This window comes from Dendrobium catenatum, unplaced genomic scaffold (assembly GCF_001605985.2).
Source record: "Dendrobium catenatum unplaced genomic scaffold, ASM160598v2 fragScaff_scaffold_231, whole genome shotgun sequence".
Lineage (NCBI taxonomy): Eukaryota > Viridiplantae > Streptophyta > Magnoliopsida > Asparagales > Orchidaceae > Dendrobium > Dendrobium catenatum.
The window spans coordinates 6,695,093-6,716,755 of NW_021318693.1; the positions used below are offsets into that span (position 1 = coordinate 6,695,093).

A 21,663-nucleotide genomic window follows, 5' to 3' on the forward strand; every position below is an offset into this window, starting at 1 on the left:
ACCGGTCAGGGGCGGGTTAGGATGAGGGGAGGTGGCTTTGGGCCAGCAGTTTGGAGAAGGGGAGGAGAACCACGAACCCGGACTCATCCTGCAACTGATGGGTAATACGTTCCCCTCACATAGGGACTTTATCACAGTTCTCACAACTCTAGAAACTCTCAAAAGAGCAGAAATGTTGAAATTTTCATAATAATCATCATTACCCTTCTTAAAGAAGAGGACGGATTATAAATAGCCAAATTACAATAGTGAAACCCAAAGACAAAGTGCCCCTAAGGGTCCCAAACAACTACTCCCTCAAGTGAGGGTAAAAATGAAAAAATACGATAATAAATCAAATACACAAATAATAATAAACCTAATACAAATGATATCTCAAAATTAAAGTGATGTGATCATGGCTGTAGATCGTCGGCCCCTTCTATGGTAGACTCTCCATAGTCGGATGTCCTCATCATTCTATGAGGGAGGAAAAGAGCTCGATTCCGTCGAGTATGCGTCACGGGTGCTCTCATAATTCTCTAGTGCATCTGGATCAATCCGTTGTAGCTCCTCGCTCTCTAGCCAAGTGTCCTCTGACTCTGGCTTACCTCTCAACCTTATCAAATACCTTATTCATCCACCCTTTTTTGTGGAAATGATTTCATCATTCATAATCATATGAATTGTCTTCGCGATAGGTATTTTGGAAATATTTGGGAGTGGAGAAAGGCTTGGGTTCTCACAAGGTGGGGTCACACAAGACTCAGTTTGTAGTGGATTAGGTGGGTTAAACTCTTGACCTTCATAGGTTACTAAATCTTCAATGTTAAAAGAACAATTAATATCGAAGTCTGTAGGCAGACCCACCAAGTAGGCATTATCATTTATTTTCTTGATTATTTTAAATGGTCCAGCACTTTTGGCATGTAATTTCTTAATGGCCCCTTTCGAAAACTATTCCGGACGAATTTGGACCGTCACTGAATCACCAACTTTGAATGTTTTGAATCTCCGTTTAAGATCAGAGTGAAACTTATAATTAGTATTGCTCAGTTAACGTTGTTATATAATTTCTTTAAGTAATTCATGCAGATGCGATGTAAATGAAGATGCAGACTCATAAATTCTATACTTATGACACGTGGGTATGAGATCTAAAGGTTGTCTAGGCTTGTACTCATATACCACTTCAACAGGACTCAGACCAGTAGAGCGATTTACAAAATTGTTATAAGCAAATTCAGCCATGGGGAGTTTGGAATCCCAATCTTTAACGTGCTCACCCATTAAGGATCTCAACAAGTTGCCTAAACTCCTATGACCACTTCAGTTTAGCCATCAGTCAAGGGATGAAAGGCTATAGAGAATTATAGTGTGGTGCGCATTTTCATCTAGAGAGTTTTCCAGAAGTAACTAGTGAATTTGACATCCCTATCAGATACAATGGTCTTGGGTAAACAATGTAATCTGACGACCTCATTAAAGTTTAGTTTGGCAATATGAGAGGCATCAGATGTTTTAGAACAGGATAGGAAATGTGCCATCTTGGAGAAGCAGTCAACTACAACACATATGGCATCATTCCTATGGAAAGTTTTGGGCAAACCTAAAATGAAATCCATGCTGACATCTTGCCATAGACAGCTGGGAACTAGTAATGGGGTGTAAAGACTTTTGTTTTGTTTTCACTATTTGGTCAGTTGACAAGTGTGGCACCTAATAACCATTGTACCCACATCTTTCTTGAGGCTGGGCCAAAAGAAACGTTACTCTACAGCCTCAATAGTTTTATCACGACCGAAGTGTCCAACGAGACCTCCGGCGTGAAGCTCCCAAACGAGGAATTCCCTAAGGGAAGTGCTAGGAACACAAAGCTTTTGGGCTTTGAAAAGGTATCCATCTTCAAGGAGAAAATCGTCCATAAGGCGCATGTTACTTGTGGTCAAAAGGGAGTAAATCTCCTTGAAGTTGGGGCATTCCAAGTAGTCTTGTTTGATTTGTTCAAACCCAACGACTTCTGCCTTCATTTCGGTGGTAGTCATCATACAACGACTGAGGGCATCGGCAGCTTTGTTTTCAACTCCCTCTTTGTGCCTAAGGGTGTAGGTGTATTCCTATAAGAATTCTACCTAACGGCCATGGCGTGAATTCATCTTTTTTTGGGAATTGTTATAACAAAGAGCATCGTGATCCTAAAAGATGACGAACTCTTGCTGGAGCAAGTAGTGTCGCCAATATCAAAGGGATTGGATCACCGCGTAAAACTCTTTGTCGTACATGGAATACTATTGCCGGATGTCGTTCAATTTTTCACTGGAGTAGGCAACAAGGTGACCTTCCTAGAACAGTACTCCCATAATTCCAACCCTCGAAGCATCGCAGGTAACTTCGAATACCTTGGAGAAGTCAAGAAGTCTCATCACTGGGGCTTCCACCATCCTTTTCTTTATTTCCTCAAAGGCTTTGGTGGCAATCGGGTTCCAATGAAAATCTTCTTTCTTTAAACAATCAATGATAGGAGACACAATGGTACTAAAATTTTTTATTAATCTCCTATAGAAAGTGGCTAAACCGTGGAAGTTGCGGACTTCCCGGATGATTTGAGGAAATGACCATTCCATAATGGTTTTCACCTTCTCGGGGTCTACAGAGACCCCTTGGGCAGACACAATAAAGCCCAGAAAGACTACTTGGTCAAAAAGAAAAGTGCATTTCTTAGGGTTAGCATAAAGCTACTCCTTTCTTAAGACTTCGAAGACCTGCCTCAAGTGGTCTAAGTGCTTACTCACAGATTGGCTATAGATAAGGATGTCATCAAAATAGAAAACGACAAACTTTCTCATGAAAAGACGCAGCACTTGGGTTATGACTCCTATAAAAGTACTTGGAGCATTACTCAACCTGAAAGGCATGATCATCCACTCGTATAGATCATCATTGGTGTTAAAGGCAGTCTTTCACTCATCACCGGGTCAAATCCAGATCTAGTGGTACCCACTTTTAAGGTCAATCATGGAGAAAAGAGTGGCTCCTGTCATCATGCCAAGCATATCGTCTAACCTCGGGATAGGGAAACTAGATTTAACAGTTATTTTGTTGAATGTACAGCTATCAACACATATTCTCCAAGTATCATCCTTCTTCGGTGTAAGAAGAGTTGGTACAACACAAGGGCTGAGGCTTTCCTTGATCTAGCCCTATTGTAGTAACTCGTTCACTTGCTTTTTAAGCTCAGCATATTCTGTGAGGTTCATGCGATAGTGGGGTAGGTTAGGAAATGAAGCACTAGGGACAAGATCAATAGCATATTGGATGTCTCTTAATGGAGGAAGTTGATCAGGGAGATCATCAGGGAACACATCAGTACAGTTACTCAGTATGAGTTGGATCTCATGAGGGACGGGCTCATCAGACTCAGTGGAAGTCTCACGACCAAACAAGGCGTACAGGGGTGCGCCAAGTGCTATTTCAAAATCCAGGACCTTGGTGATCAAAAGGTTCAGCCCCTTCTTGGGCTTGACTGGATTGGGTTTAGGGCCGTCCTTAACCCTGTGTTGCATTGGCAGAAGTTTGATCTTTTTGCCTGCATGTTCAAACACCCAGGTGTTTGAACGCCATAGATGTGGACATTATTATCAAAGAGTCAGGAACGCCCTAGGATGATTTGTCCAACATCCATCACCAGAACATCAAACCACATATTCTCTTTATAGTAAGCGAAGGAGATAGATATGAGACTTCGTTCCTTCACCTCTAAGGCAATGGCATTGACCCAAGCTACCTTGTAAGGTTTAGGGTGAGGAAAGGCACATAAACTAAGTCTACACACCATGTTTGGAGGAGACCGCATTAATACAACTGCCACTATCCACTATAACTTTACAGTTTTTATCTTTAATTTTGGTGGGTGTGAAAGATTGAAGTCCTAAGACAATCATCAATGGTAACAGGTTGTGATAGTGCACATCTCACAACGCAGATGGGAGAGGTGTCGACCTTCTATATACAGTGAATGACATCAGTGTCATCATCCTCCTCAAAGAGTTCACCATCATCTTCAACTTGGTGAATTTGGCCAACCTCGGGGTTCAAGCTCGTCTTCAGTGATCTTCTCAATAATGGTGACTTTATAAGTACTAGAACACTGGAAAGAAATATGCTCATACCCCTGTCATCGAAAACACTTGGTCCTTGGGTGGGACCTAGGAGTATCAAGGGTTGGAGGCTTGCCCCTAAAGTCAGGACGGGACGTAGAAGGACAAGAAGGTGGTCGGTTAGTGTTACTTCGAGTCGACCGAGAAGTGAAGTGGTGAGGGGCCGATCAACTGGAGGGTATGTAGGAGGGTTTAGAATCCTAGTGTCGACTAGGGTGCTGGGGACAGGTTTCCTCAGGTCTAAGGCTAGGTTGTACCCTTTTTCAAGAGCAGTGTCGCTACGAGCAAATAGTTCATTGCACAGGTCCTGGCGCAACCCGGTACGGAACATGGACAAAATTTGAGCAAGGGTAGTAGAGGTCTCCCCCTTGCAACAAATTAGATAGTGGTCAAAGTCTCCAATGTATTCTTTTACCGGTTTATTGCACTGGGTCAACCTATTCCACATATCTAGGAGCCTAGGGAAATACGAGGGAGTCAAATACTTTGTTTATGCTCGTGTTTCATTGAAGGCCAATCAGTGATGGGATACTTATTACGAGATTCTCTACGGCTTTCTAGGTTGGCTTAATATTGACTAGCCCTACACGTGTGTTTCATTTCAGCAAACCTACCCTTTCTACCCTCAAATATGTTATACGATTTAAAGAAACTATCCATACCTTTGATCCAGTCCAGAAATAGCTGGGGATCGATAGTACCATCAAAGGTTGGAGCATCGACCTTAATATTTTTCAACAATGGTGTATCAGGATCGTTATTAAGTTCATGATCATATTGGGGAGCTCGATAATGGGCATGAGGGTGTCCCTCATCCGGTAAGGTGTCATCCCCATATATGGAAGGAGGCCTAGAATGTGCATAAGGTGTAGGGTGATACCAAACTTGATCTAGTATGTCAAATCATTCCGTCGTTTGGCGACGGAGCTCAGCCAGGTCGGCTTGATTTTCTCTAAATTGTTGATTGATCATATTCATTTGACCTACCAACAAATCTAAAGTTCTCTGAATTTGTTATAGATCCATCATATGTCTATGGGTGTCTCAGAACTATGCAGATGTGAAAGAAAATAATAGAATAGCAAGCAAGTAAATTTTAATGCATGCAAGATGCGATTTAGATGTTAAACATGTACGAAAGAAATCTTAATAGGCACCTAAATGCAACTATGCTTTGATATCAAATGATGTAGGATTAAATGCGTATGTTTATGTTTTGCCGTTTTGAAATTATACGCTTTTGAAATAACTAGAGCAATTAGCCAACTTCCTTGATTAAATGGTGATTAAAATCAATAAAGCAAATATTTAAATCAAGCAATAGATTACACAACAAAGATTTAGAACAGAAAAATAGCCAATCAAATCATATTTTGTGTAATGTGGGGCTTTCGACATAAATTCTTAAATTAACATTCAGAATGGTAACTATGTAAAATCCCTCACTCAACTCTTTGATGATTAGTAAAACGGAGAAAGCTTAAATAATCTTTATGACGTCACAATTGAGGGGAAACTTAGAAGAGATCAGACTTGGAAGAGAGTTCACCTTTGTCAATATTCGGAAGAAAGCCGCCACTAAATGAGAGAATATTGTTGATCGATAATAGTGGCGAGGGAGAAGAGAATTCTCTCTATGTAGTCTTCAACAGATTGATCATTCTCAAAGTTGATGTCAAAGAACGGAGACCGGAGGATGTCAATCAGCACTTGATCATCGAAAACAAAGTCGTGGTCGTGTTCAAGATCAGCCATACACAAGGGGGTAGCAAATTACAAGATGCTGGAACTTCTAGATAGCAAACGGGAACCTTTAGGATAGCAAGACAGCAAGGAGAACTTGTTGAAATTTCCAATGTTTAAAATTGCGCATTCGGGTATTGAGGCGTTTTTCATTCGTGAGGCGAGGCGTAAGCCTCAAGGCGTTTTGAGGCGTAAGCCTCAAAATCAAAAGATTGCGTAAACATAAAATGATAAAACTTTTATATACTAATGAATGAATAATATAAAACATAAAAAAGCATAAGATATGAAGTGAAATCAAAATATCACAATAATAAGACAACATGAAATATAGTTCAACTCAAAATTCTATCTTTCCCAAATCTCAGTATTATTTTCATTAAAATATAATTTCAATTTCCAAAAATAAATAGCAATGACATATCACATAAGAACTCATAAGTCATCAGCACTGTCATCACTAAGGGGTTCTTCATTTGAATCATCATTATGATGAACTGCTCTCTCCCCTTCTTCCTCTCCTATAGAATCCAATGTCGGGCATTTACTTCAAGATTTATGTAAGTTTTAATATATATATATAGCGTGAGGCGAGGCGGCCCTCAACCAAGTTGAGGTGCAAGCCTCATAAAAAAAACATGAGGTAAAAGCATAGAGGCATTTTTTACTGGAATTGCACAAAGGCGAGCCTCATAATGCGCAATTTTAAACCATGGAAATTTCTGGACAGCCACCTTGTGTGGTTAAATCCTCCCAAAAACTGAAATTTTAGTGGAGAGATTGGTTAGGAGATTTAATTGGGAAGAACCAGAAGGAAAGGGGAAGGAGGTAGGGGGAACCCGACACATCCTAATGGGAGAGGATTTGATTGGGAACATTAAAGGGAAAGAAATAATTGGAAGAAAGAGGGGTCGGCTGACGGATATGGGGGTGGGGAGGTGATGTGGGAGGGAATTAAGGGGTTACCAAACATTGGGATGTTTAATTAGGGAAGGGAAAATTATGGTCAATCCCTAATTAATTTAAATTGGTGTGATTTTGGGAACTTTCCTAAGCGTCTTGTCTAGGAAGGAATTTCAAATTCAAAATAAATTGAAATCTGAAATTAAAAGCATTCATAATTTAAGATGATTTATAAACGGAAAGTATCAATTTAGGATTTGAATTTTTGAGGCAAAAAAAGGATAATGTGGCCAACGACTAGGTTAGGGTTTTAAAGCCGACAGTTAGGGAGGATTTGGGGCTTGGACTGGTGGCTAGAAGGAGGGGAGGTAGCCTTGGGGCCAGTGGCTTGGAGGAGGAGGTGGCATTAGGGCCGGCGGCTTGGAACAGGAGGTGGCCTTGGGCCGGCAGCTAGGAGGAAACAGAGGGAGCTTGGGGGGGCGTTAGTTAGGATGAGTGGAGGTGGCTTTGGACCAGCGGATTGGAGAAGGGAAGGAGAAGACCCACGAGCCCGGACATTTCCTGTTACTCATGGGCAATACGTTTCCCTCACATGGGGATTTCACCATGGTTCTCACAAAACTAACAAAAGAGCAAAAGTGCTGAAATTTCATAATAATCATCATTACTCTCTCCAAAGAGGAGGGGTTATAAATAGACAAGTTACAATAGTGAAACCCAAAGACAAAAGAGCCCATAAGGGTCACAAACAACTACTCCCTCAAGTAGTCAAGGGTAAAAATGGAAAAACTATGATAATAAAATACACAAATAATAATAAATCTAATACAAATGATATCTCAAAAATAAAGTAGTGCGATCGTGGCCGTTGATTGTCGGCCCCTTCTATGATAGACTATCCATGGTCGAAAGTCCGCATCACTATAATTCTGAGAATTTTGATTTACATTGTTAATATGTAATAAAAAGAATATATTATTCAAATATAAATATAAAGTGTCAATCGGATTTGAAGATACCATTTCGAGTCAATCGCTTGGGAAGTTGAACAAAACATGATGCATAGTAAGCCTTGCAAACAATATTTTCGCGGAAAAGAGTTCAAGCTATTATAAATAGTATTGAGAAATACACTAGTTTTACAAAATACTCAAGGTTTTAGAGTTTCTGATGCAATGAGTATGGATCATACAAAATAAATAAGGACTAGCAAATCAAATATAATTAAACACATAATATGTTGCTTTCTTTAGGGTAAAATATAAAGATAAGGCAAAGTGAACCAAAACAATAATGCAATAATTGATTAAAATCAAATACAGCAATGAGAAATTTGAATCAAAAAATTAGCACACAATTGTATATTTACAATGTGATTGAAAACCTAGTTTTAACAAATTTAACCAAGGTCAAAACTCTTTACCAATAACAAGCATTTAAGAATAAAAAGTTCAACATAATAAATCACCAAAGTGAAGAATATTCAAACCTCACGTTGATATAAGAAGCTATTTTACCCCGCAAGTTTTTTTATTGCACTTGCATCGCACTCAAGGAATGCACATCCAATAGATTATGAAAACAAAATATCATAATTTATTATTATTGTAATCTATTTTATTTTGTTTTGTTTATATTTTGATATGAAATAAAAATATATTTGGCACCTTATATAAACGTTACAATTATATTGGGAGAACTCCGCTCTGTGATCCTAGAGATAACAAATGGTTGTGTATGACAGAAAATATGTGTTGTGATCGAGGAAGGTGGTGGAAAGAACCCAATGTAGAAAGCTTTTGAATGCATTTAAAACCACGATGGTACACCATCAAAAGAAGAACACAAGTTAAGTTACAAACATCATGGTGAGGACTTCAATGACATGGCCTCACAATTTAGGGTAGGAAACCTCCTTGATTTGACAATTGAGAAAAATAATAGTTTGATTCAACACTAGATGTCGATCTTCCATACAAGCCATCTCATAGGCCTCTGTTACATAGGGGGATAAGCTATGTGGATGCAACGCCCATCCTTTCACCAATCATAGAGAGCACTAGCCACATGAGGAAGCGAGATTCCAGGATGGTGTTAACAAGCTATTCATAGGCAAGTGTCGTTTCCTTGCCCAACGAGATGTTGGATGATTGAGACCTCGATGAGAAACATTGAACATGAGACCTTGGGAAGAAGTTAAAACTATAACAAACACTTAGAATCACAAAGCGAAAATAGATAGATGAAAATTTAGGTACTTCCACTAATGTTAAATAATACCAAAGCATTTGTTTATAAACTTTTTTTATAACATCAATTTCCACCGTATCAAAAGTTTCATTAATTTATAATATTTATTTTATTACAAATAACAAAAGATCAACTATTATTTGTACAACATCCATATGACAAAAATACTTTCACTTATTGTTTCAAGTAAGAGATACACAACTATCTTCTCTTATTCATTCAATTCCTAGTATCATTTTGTAAATATTTTTTAAATAACAACCAGAGTTTTAAACATAACTCGATAGGTAAATCATAATTCCAAAATACATGGACTTAAATGGCCTGAGGGCAATAAATACGTCAATTATCATATGTGAATCAGTATAGAATCAAAAACCATTTCATTTTATTCAAAGATAAAAATGTTAAAAGAGTTTGTAATATTCTCCTATATAGTAACAACATGAATAGAAAATAATCGTATTGCCAAATGTCTTATCTTACCTTATTTTATAATACAATTGTCACAGGAGCACATTCTAATTATACCATTTAAGATTTATTAATATTACTATCTTTTTTTCAAACCTAAAAACTAAAAATCAAAACAAGTATCATAAATGTGCCGGTGTGTTCCTAAAGATGGCAAATGTTTGGCAAATGGTTGTGTCTGATAGAGAGTATGTGGCGTGACTGAGGAAGAAGGCGGAAAGAACGCAATGAAGGAAGCTCTTGAATGCATTTAAAACCACGATAATGTCCATACAAAGAAGAACTCAAGTCAAGTTACAGACATCATGGTGAGGACTTCAGTGGCTTGGCCTCACAATCTAGGGTAGGAAACCTCCTTGATTTTACAATTGAGATAAATAATAGTTTGATTCAACACTAGCTGTCGATCTTCCATATAGGCCATCTCATAGGCCTCTATTACTTAGGGGGATAAGGTATGTGGATCCAACGCCCATTCTTTTACCAATCATAGAAAGCACTAGCCACATGAGGAAGCAAGATTCGAGGATGGTGTTTACAAGCTATTCATAAGTAGGTGTCATGTGCTTGCCCAAAGATATGTTGGATGATTGAGAAACTGATGAGAGATATTGAACACGAGACCTTGGGGAGAAGTTAAAACTATCATAAATTCTTAGAATCACAAAGTGAAAATAGATAGATGAAAATTTATGTACTTCCACAAAGATTAAATAATATCAAAACATTTGTTTATAAACATTTTTATAACATCTATTTCCACTGTATCAAAAGTTTCATTAATTTATAATATTTAGTTTATTACAAAATAACAAAATATCTACTATTATTTGTATAACATCCATATGAAATAAATACCTTTCACTTATTGCTTCAAGAGATACACAACTATCTTCTCTCATTAATTCAATTCCTAGTATCATTTTGTAAATATTTTGTAAATAATAGCCGGAGTTTTAAACATAACTCGATAGGTAAATCATATATCCAAAATACATGGATTTAAATGGCCAGAGAGCAATAAATACGTCAATTATCATATGTAAATCAATATAAAATCAAAAACCATTTCATTTTATTCAAAGATAAAAATGTTAAAAGAGTTTGTAATATTCTCCTATATAGTAACAACATGAATAGAAAATCATCATATCATATATTGCCTTATCTTACCTTATTTTATAATAGGAGCACAATCTAATTGTATCATTTAAAATTTATTAATAATACTATCTTTTTTTCAAACCTAAAAACTGAAAAATCAATTTACGCACAAGTGAAAGTGTCTCCGACAATTATCATAACTACGCATGTGTGTTCCTAGAGATAGCAAATTTTTGGCAAATGGTTGTTTATGACAGAGAGTATGTGGCGTGATTGAGGAAGAAGGCGGAAAAAACCCAATGAAGGAAGCTTTTGAATGCATTTAAAACCACAATGGTGTCCATCCAAAGAAGAACTCAAGTCAAGTTGCAAGGACTTCAGTGGCATGGCCTCACAATCTAGGGTAGGAAACCTCCTTGATTTGACAATTAAAATAAATAATAGCTTGATTCAACACTAGATGTTGATCTTCCATATAGGCCATCTCATAGGCCTCTGTTACTTAGGTGGATAAGGTATGTGGATCCAACACCCATCCTTTCACCAATCATAGAGAGCACTAGACACGTGAGGAAGTGAGATTCGAGTATGGTGTTTACAAGCTATTCAAAGGCAGGTGTCTCGTGCTTTTGCCCAAAGAGATGTTGGATGATTGAGAACTCAATGAGAAATATTGAACACGAGAGGGAGAATTTAAAACTATCACAAATGCTTAGAATCACAAAGCGAAAATAGCTAAATGAAAATTTAGGTACTTCCACTAAGATTAAATAATATCAAAACATTTGTTTATAAACTTTTTTATAACATCTATTTCCACCGTATCAAAAGTTTCATTAATTTATTTATTTTATTACAAAATAACAAAAGATCTACTATTATTTTTACAACATCCATATGACATAAATACCTTTCACTTATTGTTTCAACTTTCAAGTAAGAGATACACAACTATCTTCTCTTATTAATTCAATTCCTAGTATCATTTTGTAAATATTTTTAAATAACAACCAGAGTTGTAAACATAACTCAATAGGTAAATCATAATTCCAATATACATGGACTTAAATGGCCTGACAAGCAATAAATACATCAATTATCATATGTGAATCAATATAGAATTAAAAACCATTTCATTTTATCAAAGATAAAAATGTTAAAAGAGTTCGCAATATTCTCCTATATAGTAACAGCATGAATAGAAAATCATCATATCATATATTGTCTTATCTTACCTTATTTTATAATACAAAGTCAAAGGAGCACAGTCTAATTGTACCCTTTAAGATTTATCAATATTAGTATCTTTTTTCCAAACCAAAAAACTGAAAATCAATTTACACACAAGTACAAGGGTCTCCAACAAGTATCATAAGGCAATGAACTCCATTTGTCCACATACACATGCAATCATTTCTATGCCATACTCTTTGCATTCTTTCATCATTCATTTATTTATAATAATATTTTTGCATAGTGTTGTATTTGGAAATTGAAAAAAGATGAATTTAACATAAGATCCATAACAATATGAAAGCATGTACATGAAATAAGAGGAAATCATTTTTTTGACCATTTACAATAATTATCTTATAGTAATCACATTAACAAATGCATAAAAGACAGCATAACAAGAATTGCATTAGATTTAGAAAAACAAGCATCATTACTATAACGTAGAAATAGAACTACCCTCCTTAACCATAGAAGACTTAATATGTCCCTTAATCCTTGAATTATGCCTTCTTTAGTTTAATATTTATAACAAAAAATATAATTATAGATAAGACATTCACAATGATTGATTCCTAAAAATTTATCTTTTAATCATATACCTTTCTTTATTATATTAGTTTATTTATACATCATTATTTATCAATATTTATTATTTTATACCAGTTTACTTTTTATTCAACTATATAAATCATGTTCAATTTTTTTTTTTAATTTATAAATTATAGTTGACCTTTAGAATCTCTAACTTAAGCTTTAACATTCACTACCATTAGGTATTTAACTTTACAATTTCATTTAAATCATACAAAACATAACACACATTCTCTTAACTATAATTTGCTTGTTTTATTTATAATAATAATATTTGTACTTCCACTCAATAATATAAATCATACTAAATTAATCCTTTATTTTATTCAAATATATAAACAATTGTTAACCCATGAATTCTCTAAGTACATGTTTAGAATGTTATTCCGAAAAAATTTCTCAAATTCAAGAATATAACAAGGAGTCTTGAACTTTATTTAGTTTACAACTTTAAATTATACTATTAATATTACAAAATTAACTTTGTGGCCAAACTACATAGAGTTTTAAATAAAATTAAATTTAATATCTTTCATAATTATCATATTTCATCAAATGAAATTTCAATATCTTGAATACTTTTCATTCTTTTATAATACACAAACCTTCCTTCACTGCTAATCATCAAATTTGTAAAACAATATAAAATCTGTCAATCTTTCAAGGGAACAACTCAAAACACTGTTTATATACTCCTCTTCTAATTCCGAATAAACCTTGGGAGGATATCTCCATTGACTTCATTTTAGGACTGCTATTAATACTCGAAAATTTGACTCTGTGTTTGTTGTTGTTGATCTATTTAGCAAAATGGCACATTTCATTCCATGTAAAAAAATCTCTGATACTTCACATGTTGCAGGATTTATTTTTTAAAGAAATTGTGATACTTCATGGCATACCTAGGACTTTCACCTCTGATAGGGATACTAGATTTTTAAGCCATTTTTGGAGAACACTTTGGTCAAAATTAAGGACTTCTCTCCAATTCAGTAGTGCATATCACCCACAAACAGATAGGCAAACTGAAGTTGTCAACAGAAGTTTAGGAAACTTGCTTAGATATCTTGCTGGTGGGAACCCTTCTCAATGGGATTTGATTTTACCCCAAACCAAATTTGCTTACAACTACTATATTAACCGACTACTAGAAAACCCCCTTTTGAAATCATTTATGGCCAGCCTATTCCTCATATTTTAGACCAAACTTGTTTGCCCATGCCTAATAAAAATCAGTGGTGAAGCTACAGAAATTGTTGATCAAATTAAATCGATCCAACATCAGGTCCTAAAAAAACTCTGAATGGTAAATACTAAATACAAAACTGTTGCTGACAAACATCAGAGAGAGTGTTAATTTCAAGAGGGTGATCTAATTATGGCTTATTTTCGACGACAATGCTTTCCTATTGGAACTTTTGGCAAGTTAAGCCGAAAAAAATTTGGGCCTTTTCAGATATTTCAAAAATTGGGAATAAATGCCTAACTAGAGTTTAATGTTGCTAACCTTACTTTATATGAAGGAAATCCAGCTGATTCTATGGATTTAGAGACCTTACTGGTTACCATTCAAGTTCAGACCAAAGATGATCATATTGAAGATGTTTTGGACATTTGGACTACTCAGACCAGGCATGGAGTGCACAGGCAATTCCTGGTAAAATATAATGAACATCCGTTGTTGACTGATTGTACTTGGGTTGAAGTAGTGGAACTTCAATCTCATCATACTGATATTTCTCAACGCATTAGTGAAGCATTCTCATCAAGAGATGAGATTCTCCCATCTGGGGGGAATTGATGCATTTAATGCTTCATGCTTATGTTTTAAGATACATTTATTTTATGTTATTGTAACTTTTTAGTTTAATTTTTGTTCACCCGATGATGGAATTCAACCAATGAACATGTGTGGTTTAGGTGCTCATTGAACATGTTATTCCTTTGGTATGCTAGCTTCTTTGGGTGCTTTGAGTTTGGGCTGATTAGGGTTCGATGGGGGGCGGATGGGTTGCCGTCTGGTTTGTGGTTGTTCGGCTTCTGTGGCTTTCTGATTTCCTTGGCCTGGCTATTCGGGTCTTGTTGTTGTTCCATGGCTTTCCCGATTCCCTGGATGTTTGGGTCCTGTTGTTGTTCCCTGGCTTTCCTGAATTTTCTGGCTGTGGTGGTTCGGATTTTGGGCTTCAGTCAGGCCTTAATGGCAGCTTTTTTCTTCCCTTTTTTGGTTGGCTGTATGGGCAATTGTGGCTGGCTATTGGCCTCCTTTTCTTTCCTATTTAAGGAGGTGTTTTGGGCTGTTGTAGGGAGTTTTTGAAAGTGAAAAGAATTCTAAAACCTGAGGGTTTCTTCTCTAGCTTGAGAGCTACTTCTTCTCTACTTATTTCTCCTTCTATGTCTTCTATCTAATTTTTCTCTCCACAAGTTTCCACCCCATTATATTCTTCTTCTAAAAGTGTGAGTGGTGTTGGTTGGTTAGTTTTGTTGGTATTTGCCAGAGGAGTTGTGGCGGACGTTAGATCAAAGTTGTTGTGGTGGACCACTAGTGCATGTCATTGAGCATTCTATTTACCTTATTTTATCGTTACATGTGAGGTGACCACTAGTTGGTTGTTCTGAGGGTATTTTCTTTTTAGTTTTTTTTCTTCTAAAAAAACAATTTCAATTTGTTTCATATTTATTTGGTGATTTGCTTACTAAGTTTTGTATTGAGACGTGTCCTACTTTCTTTTGTGTTCTCCATTGAGTTTAAATCTTTCTGATTCCCATCACATTTGCATGATGCACTTACATGTCTTTCAATTTATTTGCATGACGATTTTCCATGTTCTTCAAGATATTATAATTCAACTTGAAAATTGTATTGAGATGTGTTTGTAATTTAAAATTACACAAATTTCATTACAATGCATACAATATTTCATTTTGAGAATTTTAAGGATCATCTTTTATTTGCTTGCATATATACATTGCAAATTAATTGGTAATATTGACAATCTTGATTCTAATTGTGCATTTAAAATAATGCATTTTTTTGCTTGCATTTTATATTTTTGTCCAAGTATACCCCATAGGGAGTGATGCTCTCGCATTTAAGAAAATTATTTCCTTTGATCATTTTTTATATGTAGTTGTAGTTCATAGTTTCGAATGTTCTGAAAAATAAATAAGAGGTCAAGTTTATGCTTGTAGGCCCAAGTTTCCCATTGTCCCGTTTTGCAATTTTATGTTTAGTTTTGGTCCCTATAGTTCATTTGCCATGACATGCAATGCATTTAAAGTGCTCTTTGATACTTTTTTTACAATTTTGCAATTGCATTTTCATTTAGATCTCATTTTTTTGTATAATTTTAGTTTTTTATGGTCATTAAAATATCGTTTAGAGAAAATTTTATATATTTTCTAAATTTTATCAAAAGAGATAAGTTTTTTGCCTAGTGGACAGCAAATTTGGATCTATCATGTGTATATTTTTATACATCTCATCATAGTTCTACATTAGAGAAAACCTAGACCCTAAGAAGTCATGCATCGCATGATAAATTCGATAAACAAAATAAGATAAAAATAGATTATTACAAAATGTATATACGAAAAAAATTAAAACTATATGCCCAAAGCAAATGAACAAGACTATAGTAAGGGTGATTTTCTTCCATTTAATGAAAAAGAAAAACTAATAATAATATCTTAAAACTTAAAAGAAATAAAATAAGAAGATGGGAGCAAACATAATAATTTACATTATTATATATGATGCATGATCAACATAATAAAAGGATAAAATGAGAATAAAATGATTTAACTAAATTAAATTATATTAAAAAGGCATTTCTCTAAAATTTGAATTTTGAGCAAAGGCACTATTGAATCTCTATATTTTTAAAACGAAATTCCCATTAAGAAGGTGATTAGGTGGGCTCTTACATAAGGTGATAGAGCACTAACACCTCCATAATGATGCTTTTAACGCCAACAACTTAGCTATACTTTCCTTGAATGTAATTGCCCTTTTGCTGAATACAACAAGAACCCTGAACTCTTCACGCTCATCAATCATGAAGAGTCAAATTGTATTCTTCTAGTAGAGTATAGAAATATGAACATAGTCAATTAATATATCGTAAGATGTCTATAATCAAATAAGCTATAGAGTCCAAACCTTTATTTAAAAAATTATTTTTGTCACTTCATTTTTTTTTCTTTCATATTTTGTCATAGTTTTTGAATAGAAACATTGATCGAACATATGCATATAAGGCAAATGGATTTTCTAGACCACCTTAACAACATAACATATTCAACATGCTCGAGAATTGCTTAATCATTGACAATAAGTATATAGTTCCAGGAATAAAAGGCAATCCCTGGTATTTCTATCTGTTAAAAAAAAAAGAAGAGGCACAAGCATAGAGATAATACACTTCATATTATTTGTTATGATTGTTTAAGCCTTCAAATGCTAGCAGCTTAAGGTAAATTTGTAATGTGGACCCACTAAGTCTCAACCACAAATAAGATTTAAGAATGATAGAATGCATCCATCCACCCGCTCCCCTCCTGCCCCAAGCCTTCCTACTGCTAGCACAATGGATGGTTTTCACATTTTCATTCACCGTCACTCTCATTCTCCCTCTTGTTCATCCTAACCACAAGCTATTATTTGCCTTAAATAACAAGTTCACACCAAAACTTATGAACTTCAGTGAAAAAAAAATCAATACATTCATATCAAAGCCACTAGAATATAAAGCAATAGACATTTTTTAAAAAAAAGTTAAAAAAATACTAACCTGTTAATATCTGCGAACCAAAAAGTTTTGTGAATAGAAACATTCCCAAGCCAGAAGTAAATGCAATAAATAGCAGCATAGATATTTGATTTTGCGCCAAAGCATTGTCCTGAATTTTTTATTAAATTAGTCTATGGCTATTGCGATAGAATCATATAAAGGCATAACAAGAAGTTAGAGAAACAAAGCAATAATGTGATTGTACATCTACGTATATATCTCTGAGCATCTTATTACAAAGAAACTTACAATTAGGACTACCAAAGAACTCATACTCATGAGAGTAAGGACCAAAGTTATCATACTACATTTAACATTTTTTTTAGGAAATATAACAAATGAATGTAACAAAAGTCATAGTTTCATTTCCTGATCTGTAAAACAAGATAAAATGTTTATAAATCATCAGATACGATGCATAGCTACAGAGGAAACATTGTTACCATTATCACTACCAGGAATATCAGGATGATTTTTTATTAATTGTCCATTCCAACCAGATGGCCACATGCGTTATCAAAATGGTTGGGCTCATCAAGTTGATCATAATGATCGTTTTAAGTGAATGAAGAACGACATCCCTTTATTTGCCATCTCCATGATCCCATTGTCTTCCTTGATGGGCTTGTTAAATTTGAGGATTTCTTTGATTGACACAAGATGAATGGTCTTTAGGCTTCCATGTATTTGATTTGCATGTTAGAAGTTTATGTCCTCCAATTGTTCTATACAAGGTGTCACTTCTGAAATTGAACGCTTTAAAGAACCTCCCATCACTAGGGCTGAAACGAGGCAATGCCTTAAACAGGCGCATCATCATGATATAGGAAACAACTAGCTAAAGAACTAAAGAATGTTCGACAAGCCACTCGAATGGATAATGGGTACCTTAATCACTATGAAAAGCCCAGACCTTGCATCATTGATAGCCTACGTTTTAATATTCAATAATAGGTTCGTCAGTATGGTTATGAGATTCTCGAAGAAGCACACCACCCAACACATGAAATTGAGAAAAATTTGCAATACGTCTCTCAGCCATCCATTACCACTTTTGGGTTTCCTAGTCCTGCTTAGTCCAAATTCACAAATACTTCCAGCTGGTCCTTCCAGAAATCTTTCTTTTGATTAGCCACTCAAGGTTGCCAGTCTCTTCTGAAAATGATCCCATTTCGACTTTAACTTCGGATTGCTACATGACATATGACTTAAATTTTCTTTTATTTTGAATGCACTAAATTTATGTGACAGATTTTAATCTTAAATGTTTGGTGATGTATTATTTGAAAATTTTGTACAATAACTCTTTCAAATATTGTATCATATAATATATCTAATACTAAGGAAAAGATTCTAGGATAGTTTTATATAACTCCCTAGATTCAAGAACCTATTTATTGATAAAGGTCCTGAGTTGTTTGCCTACACCATAATAAACTTCCTGAGGACTTTAGAGTGAGCAAAAAAAGATAAAAAATCAATCTCAAAATTCTAGCATTCAATAATATTCATCCTGAATGCCTATAAATTGGCATCGCTCTTTTGCGAATAAACATTTTTTTTTCTTTTAACATATGCAAGTTTAAGAAAAATGCATTATGTAAGTAACTAAATAAAATTACAAAATTGAGAACTCATAGTAAACACAAAATTTTTTATGTGAAAATCTATGAATTTGAAAAATCAAAAGAGCTAGCCCAATTGAAATAGATCCACCAATATGACCATCATCATTAATGGAGCTTTGCTGCATTAATAGCCTGCCTTTTGATAAAAAATGAGAGGTCCATTAGAATGCTTCTAAGACTTCCAAAGAATATTATCACCCAATTATTGTAACCCAAAAGCATTTGCAAGATGCCACTCAGCCTTCCATTTTAAGTTTTAGGTCTCCTAGACCTGATCCATTCAATTCACAAACACTCTCAGCCAAACTTTCCAGAAATCTTCCACTAGCCAATCCGGTTGCCTGTCTCTTCTGATAAATATCAGATTTCAACTTGAACTTCAAATGGTAACATAACATAAGACTTAAAAATTCACTTTTCTTTTGTTTAATCAATGCGCTAAATTTATGTGACAGATTTAAAACTTTAATGTATGGTGATGTATATTTTGAAAATGTTCTACAATAACTCCTTCAAATTTTGCATCATATAATATCTCTAATATGAGGAAAAGTATTTTGCAATTGTATTACATAGCTCCCAAGATTCCATAACAAATTTATTGATGTAGAACAATCAAATCAACACCCAAATATGGTGTTAATTTAGTGGCTGCCAGCCACTCCAATTGATAAAGACCTCGGAAGTTATTGTCAAGTTTTTGAGTTTGATCCTCACCAACACCATAATAAACTCGCCTACCTTGAGGACCTATGGGAGGGCAACAAAAAAAAGCAGCTCCAAATTATAAATCATACAATTGTTGTAGTCATTTTAATGTCTTTTCATTTATTATTTCACATAATGCATATTTTTAAGCTTGCATATGTTCAGTAAAGAAAATTGGATGATTTATTCAATGTACAATGGTGCCTATTTATAGGTATACATATGAATATTTTTGTGTGCCAAAATATTTGCAATGATCGAGAGAATTTATAGTTTTATTGTTAAATGAAAATCTCACTCGCACACAAATAAATTGAGAGCAGTTAATAGAAAATAAGATCTTTTACATGAAAAACCAATAAAGGGGGAAAACCATGACACCAAGCCCAATTGAAATAGTTCCAATAATGTGAATAAAAAATTAAAAAGGGGTCATTCTCCATAATTGTAGAAAAGATTAATAAAATATGATAGGCAGCTGCTGAAAAAGATGTCTCATATAATGGTAGTAGGAGTCTTAACATGCCTAAATTTTCATTGGGCGATTATGGGAAAACAGCTTGGTCAAAGATTGAGCAACTGGGAAGACAGGCATCAAAAGGAGGACATTGGTTGGCATTGGATGATGGTATACAAGGACCATTAATGATTGAGCGACAATTGAAGGTATAGTCGATCGTCATCTTGACAGGAAAGGAGACTAGGTGACCAATAAGGAAAGCATCAAATGTCAATAGCTAGCAGTCAAGCAATGATAAACATTCTACTCGGTCATTCTCCAAATAAGAGGGCATACTAAGCAACCAAGAAGATAGGTGCCACAAACCAATGGCAAATGGACATCAAACATCAATGTTAGATGAACGTCAAATATCGATCATTAGAGAATATTGAGTGGCAATGAGCATTGGTCATTCTCATAATAAGAAGGGAGAGAGGTCGGATAAGAGGACATGCGTCAAATATTGGTGGTTGACAGATGTAAGCTATCTAGCAAGGGTCAACAGGGAACAGTTGAATTCTAGTGACAGTCAGTGATCAGCTCGATCATTCTACCATAAGAGAAATTGATCTACTCGGAAGGTAAGTGTCGAACGTCAATGGGTAACAGAACTAGAGATAAAGTGAGAATCATTGTTGGACTAATAATTAGCGCGATAGGAAGGATGAAAGGGAAACCAAGAAAACATAGGACGTCAAATTTTTGGCAAGTGTTAGACGATGATCGACAATGGTCTTGGTTGTTCTTCTCATAAGAGAGGAGATCAATTGATTGAAAAGAGAAGTGTCAAAACGACAATGACGGATAGATGTCAGGCATTGGTAGGCATCAAACAACATCTGACTAGAAAAATAAGTGAGGAGATAATAATCTACTGAATGACTTAACGGTTGCACTATACGAGATATTTACAAAATTTGAATAGTTCATCTGAATGAATGTTTGCATCATATTGGACAGGTTTAATTCTTGACCTGATCATACTTAACAAATACAAATCATATTGTATGAATAGAGTTAGCTAACTTAAATTTTAAGGATTTTTTTAGGACCAATACTTAAGCAATATTTTAATAATCTGTTAGGAAGAAGAGAGGAGTTGTTTGTTGTTGAAGGAACTCTAAGAGAGAAGGTTTCTTGAGAGCTCTTGGGTGAGAGAGGAAGAATAAGGTGAGGTTGAGCATGATGGTGAAGTAGTGTGAGGGGTTCACATAATTGCTTCAAGCTAGCTTGCACCTTGATTTCTCTTGTGGCCTGGTGAGTCCTTGAAGTTTCTCTTGGGAGAGAGGCTTCAAAGTCAAGTCCTCTAGGTTCACTATCTTGTTCAGGAGCGGCAAAAAGGAGTTGTTGTTCTCTGCCTTGTCGAGGAGGGCGAAAAAGGCGTTGAGCTTCTCTACCTTCTCAAGGAGGGAGAAAAAGGAACTGAGGTTCTCTGCCTTCTCCAAAAGAGAGAAAAAGGTTGAAGGTTCGCTTCCATCACAAGAAGGGTGGCATAGCTTCCGGTACTCCGCCGCACAGACAAATTGCAGCAAATTCCAACAAAATAGAGACAGCAGATTGTACAACACAATAGAATTTAAATAATAATAATAATAATA

General features: G+C 35.2%; 1 protein-coding gene across 2 annotated transcripts in view; it reads right to left on the reverse strand.

Annotated features, from left to right (window-relative positions):
- LOC110111917 (protein DETOXIFICATION 46, chloroplastic) overlaps positions 1-21,663 on the reverse strand; it is a 132,741-nt gene that overhangs the window by 110,267 nt on the left and 811 nt on the right. For both annotated transcript variants that reach the window (XM_028693153.1, XM_028693152.1), the window contains exon 3: positions 17,228-17,336. In XM_028693153.1, coding sequence (XP_028548986.1) covers positions 17,228-17,336 — 109 coding nt within the window. The remainder of the gene's footprint in view (positions 1-17,227; positions 17,337-21,663) is intronic.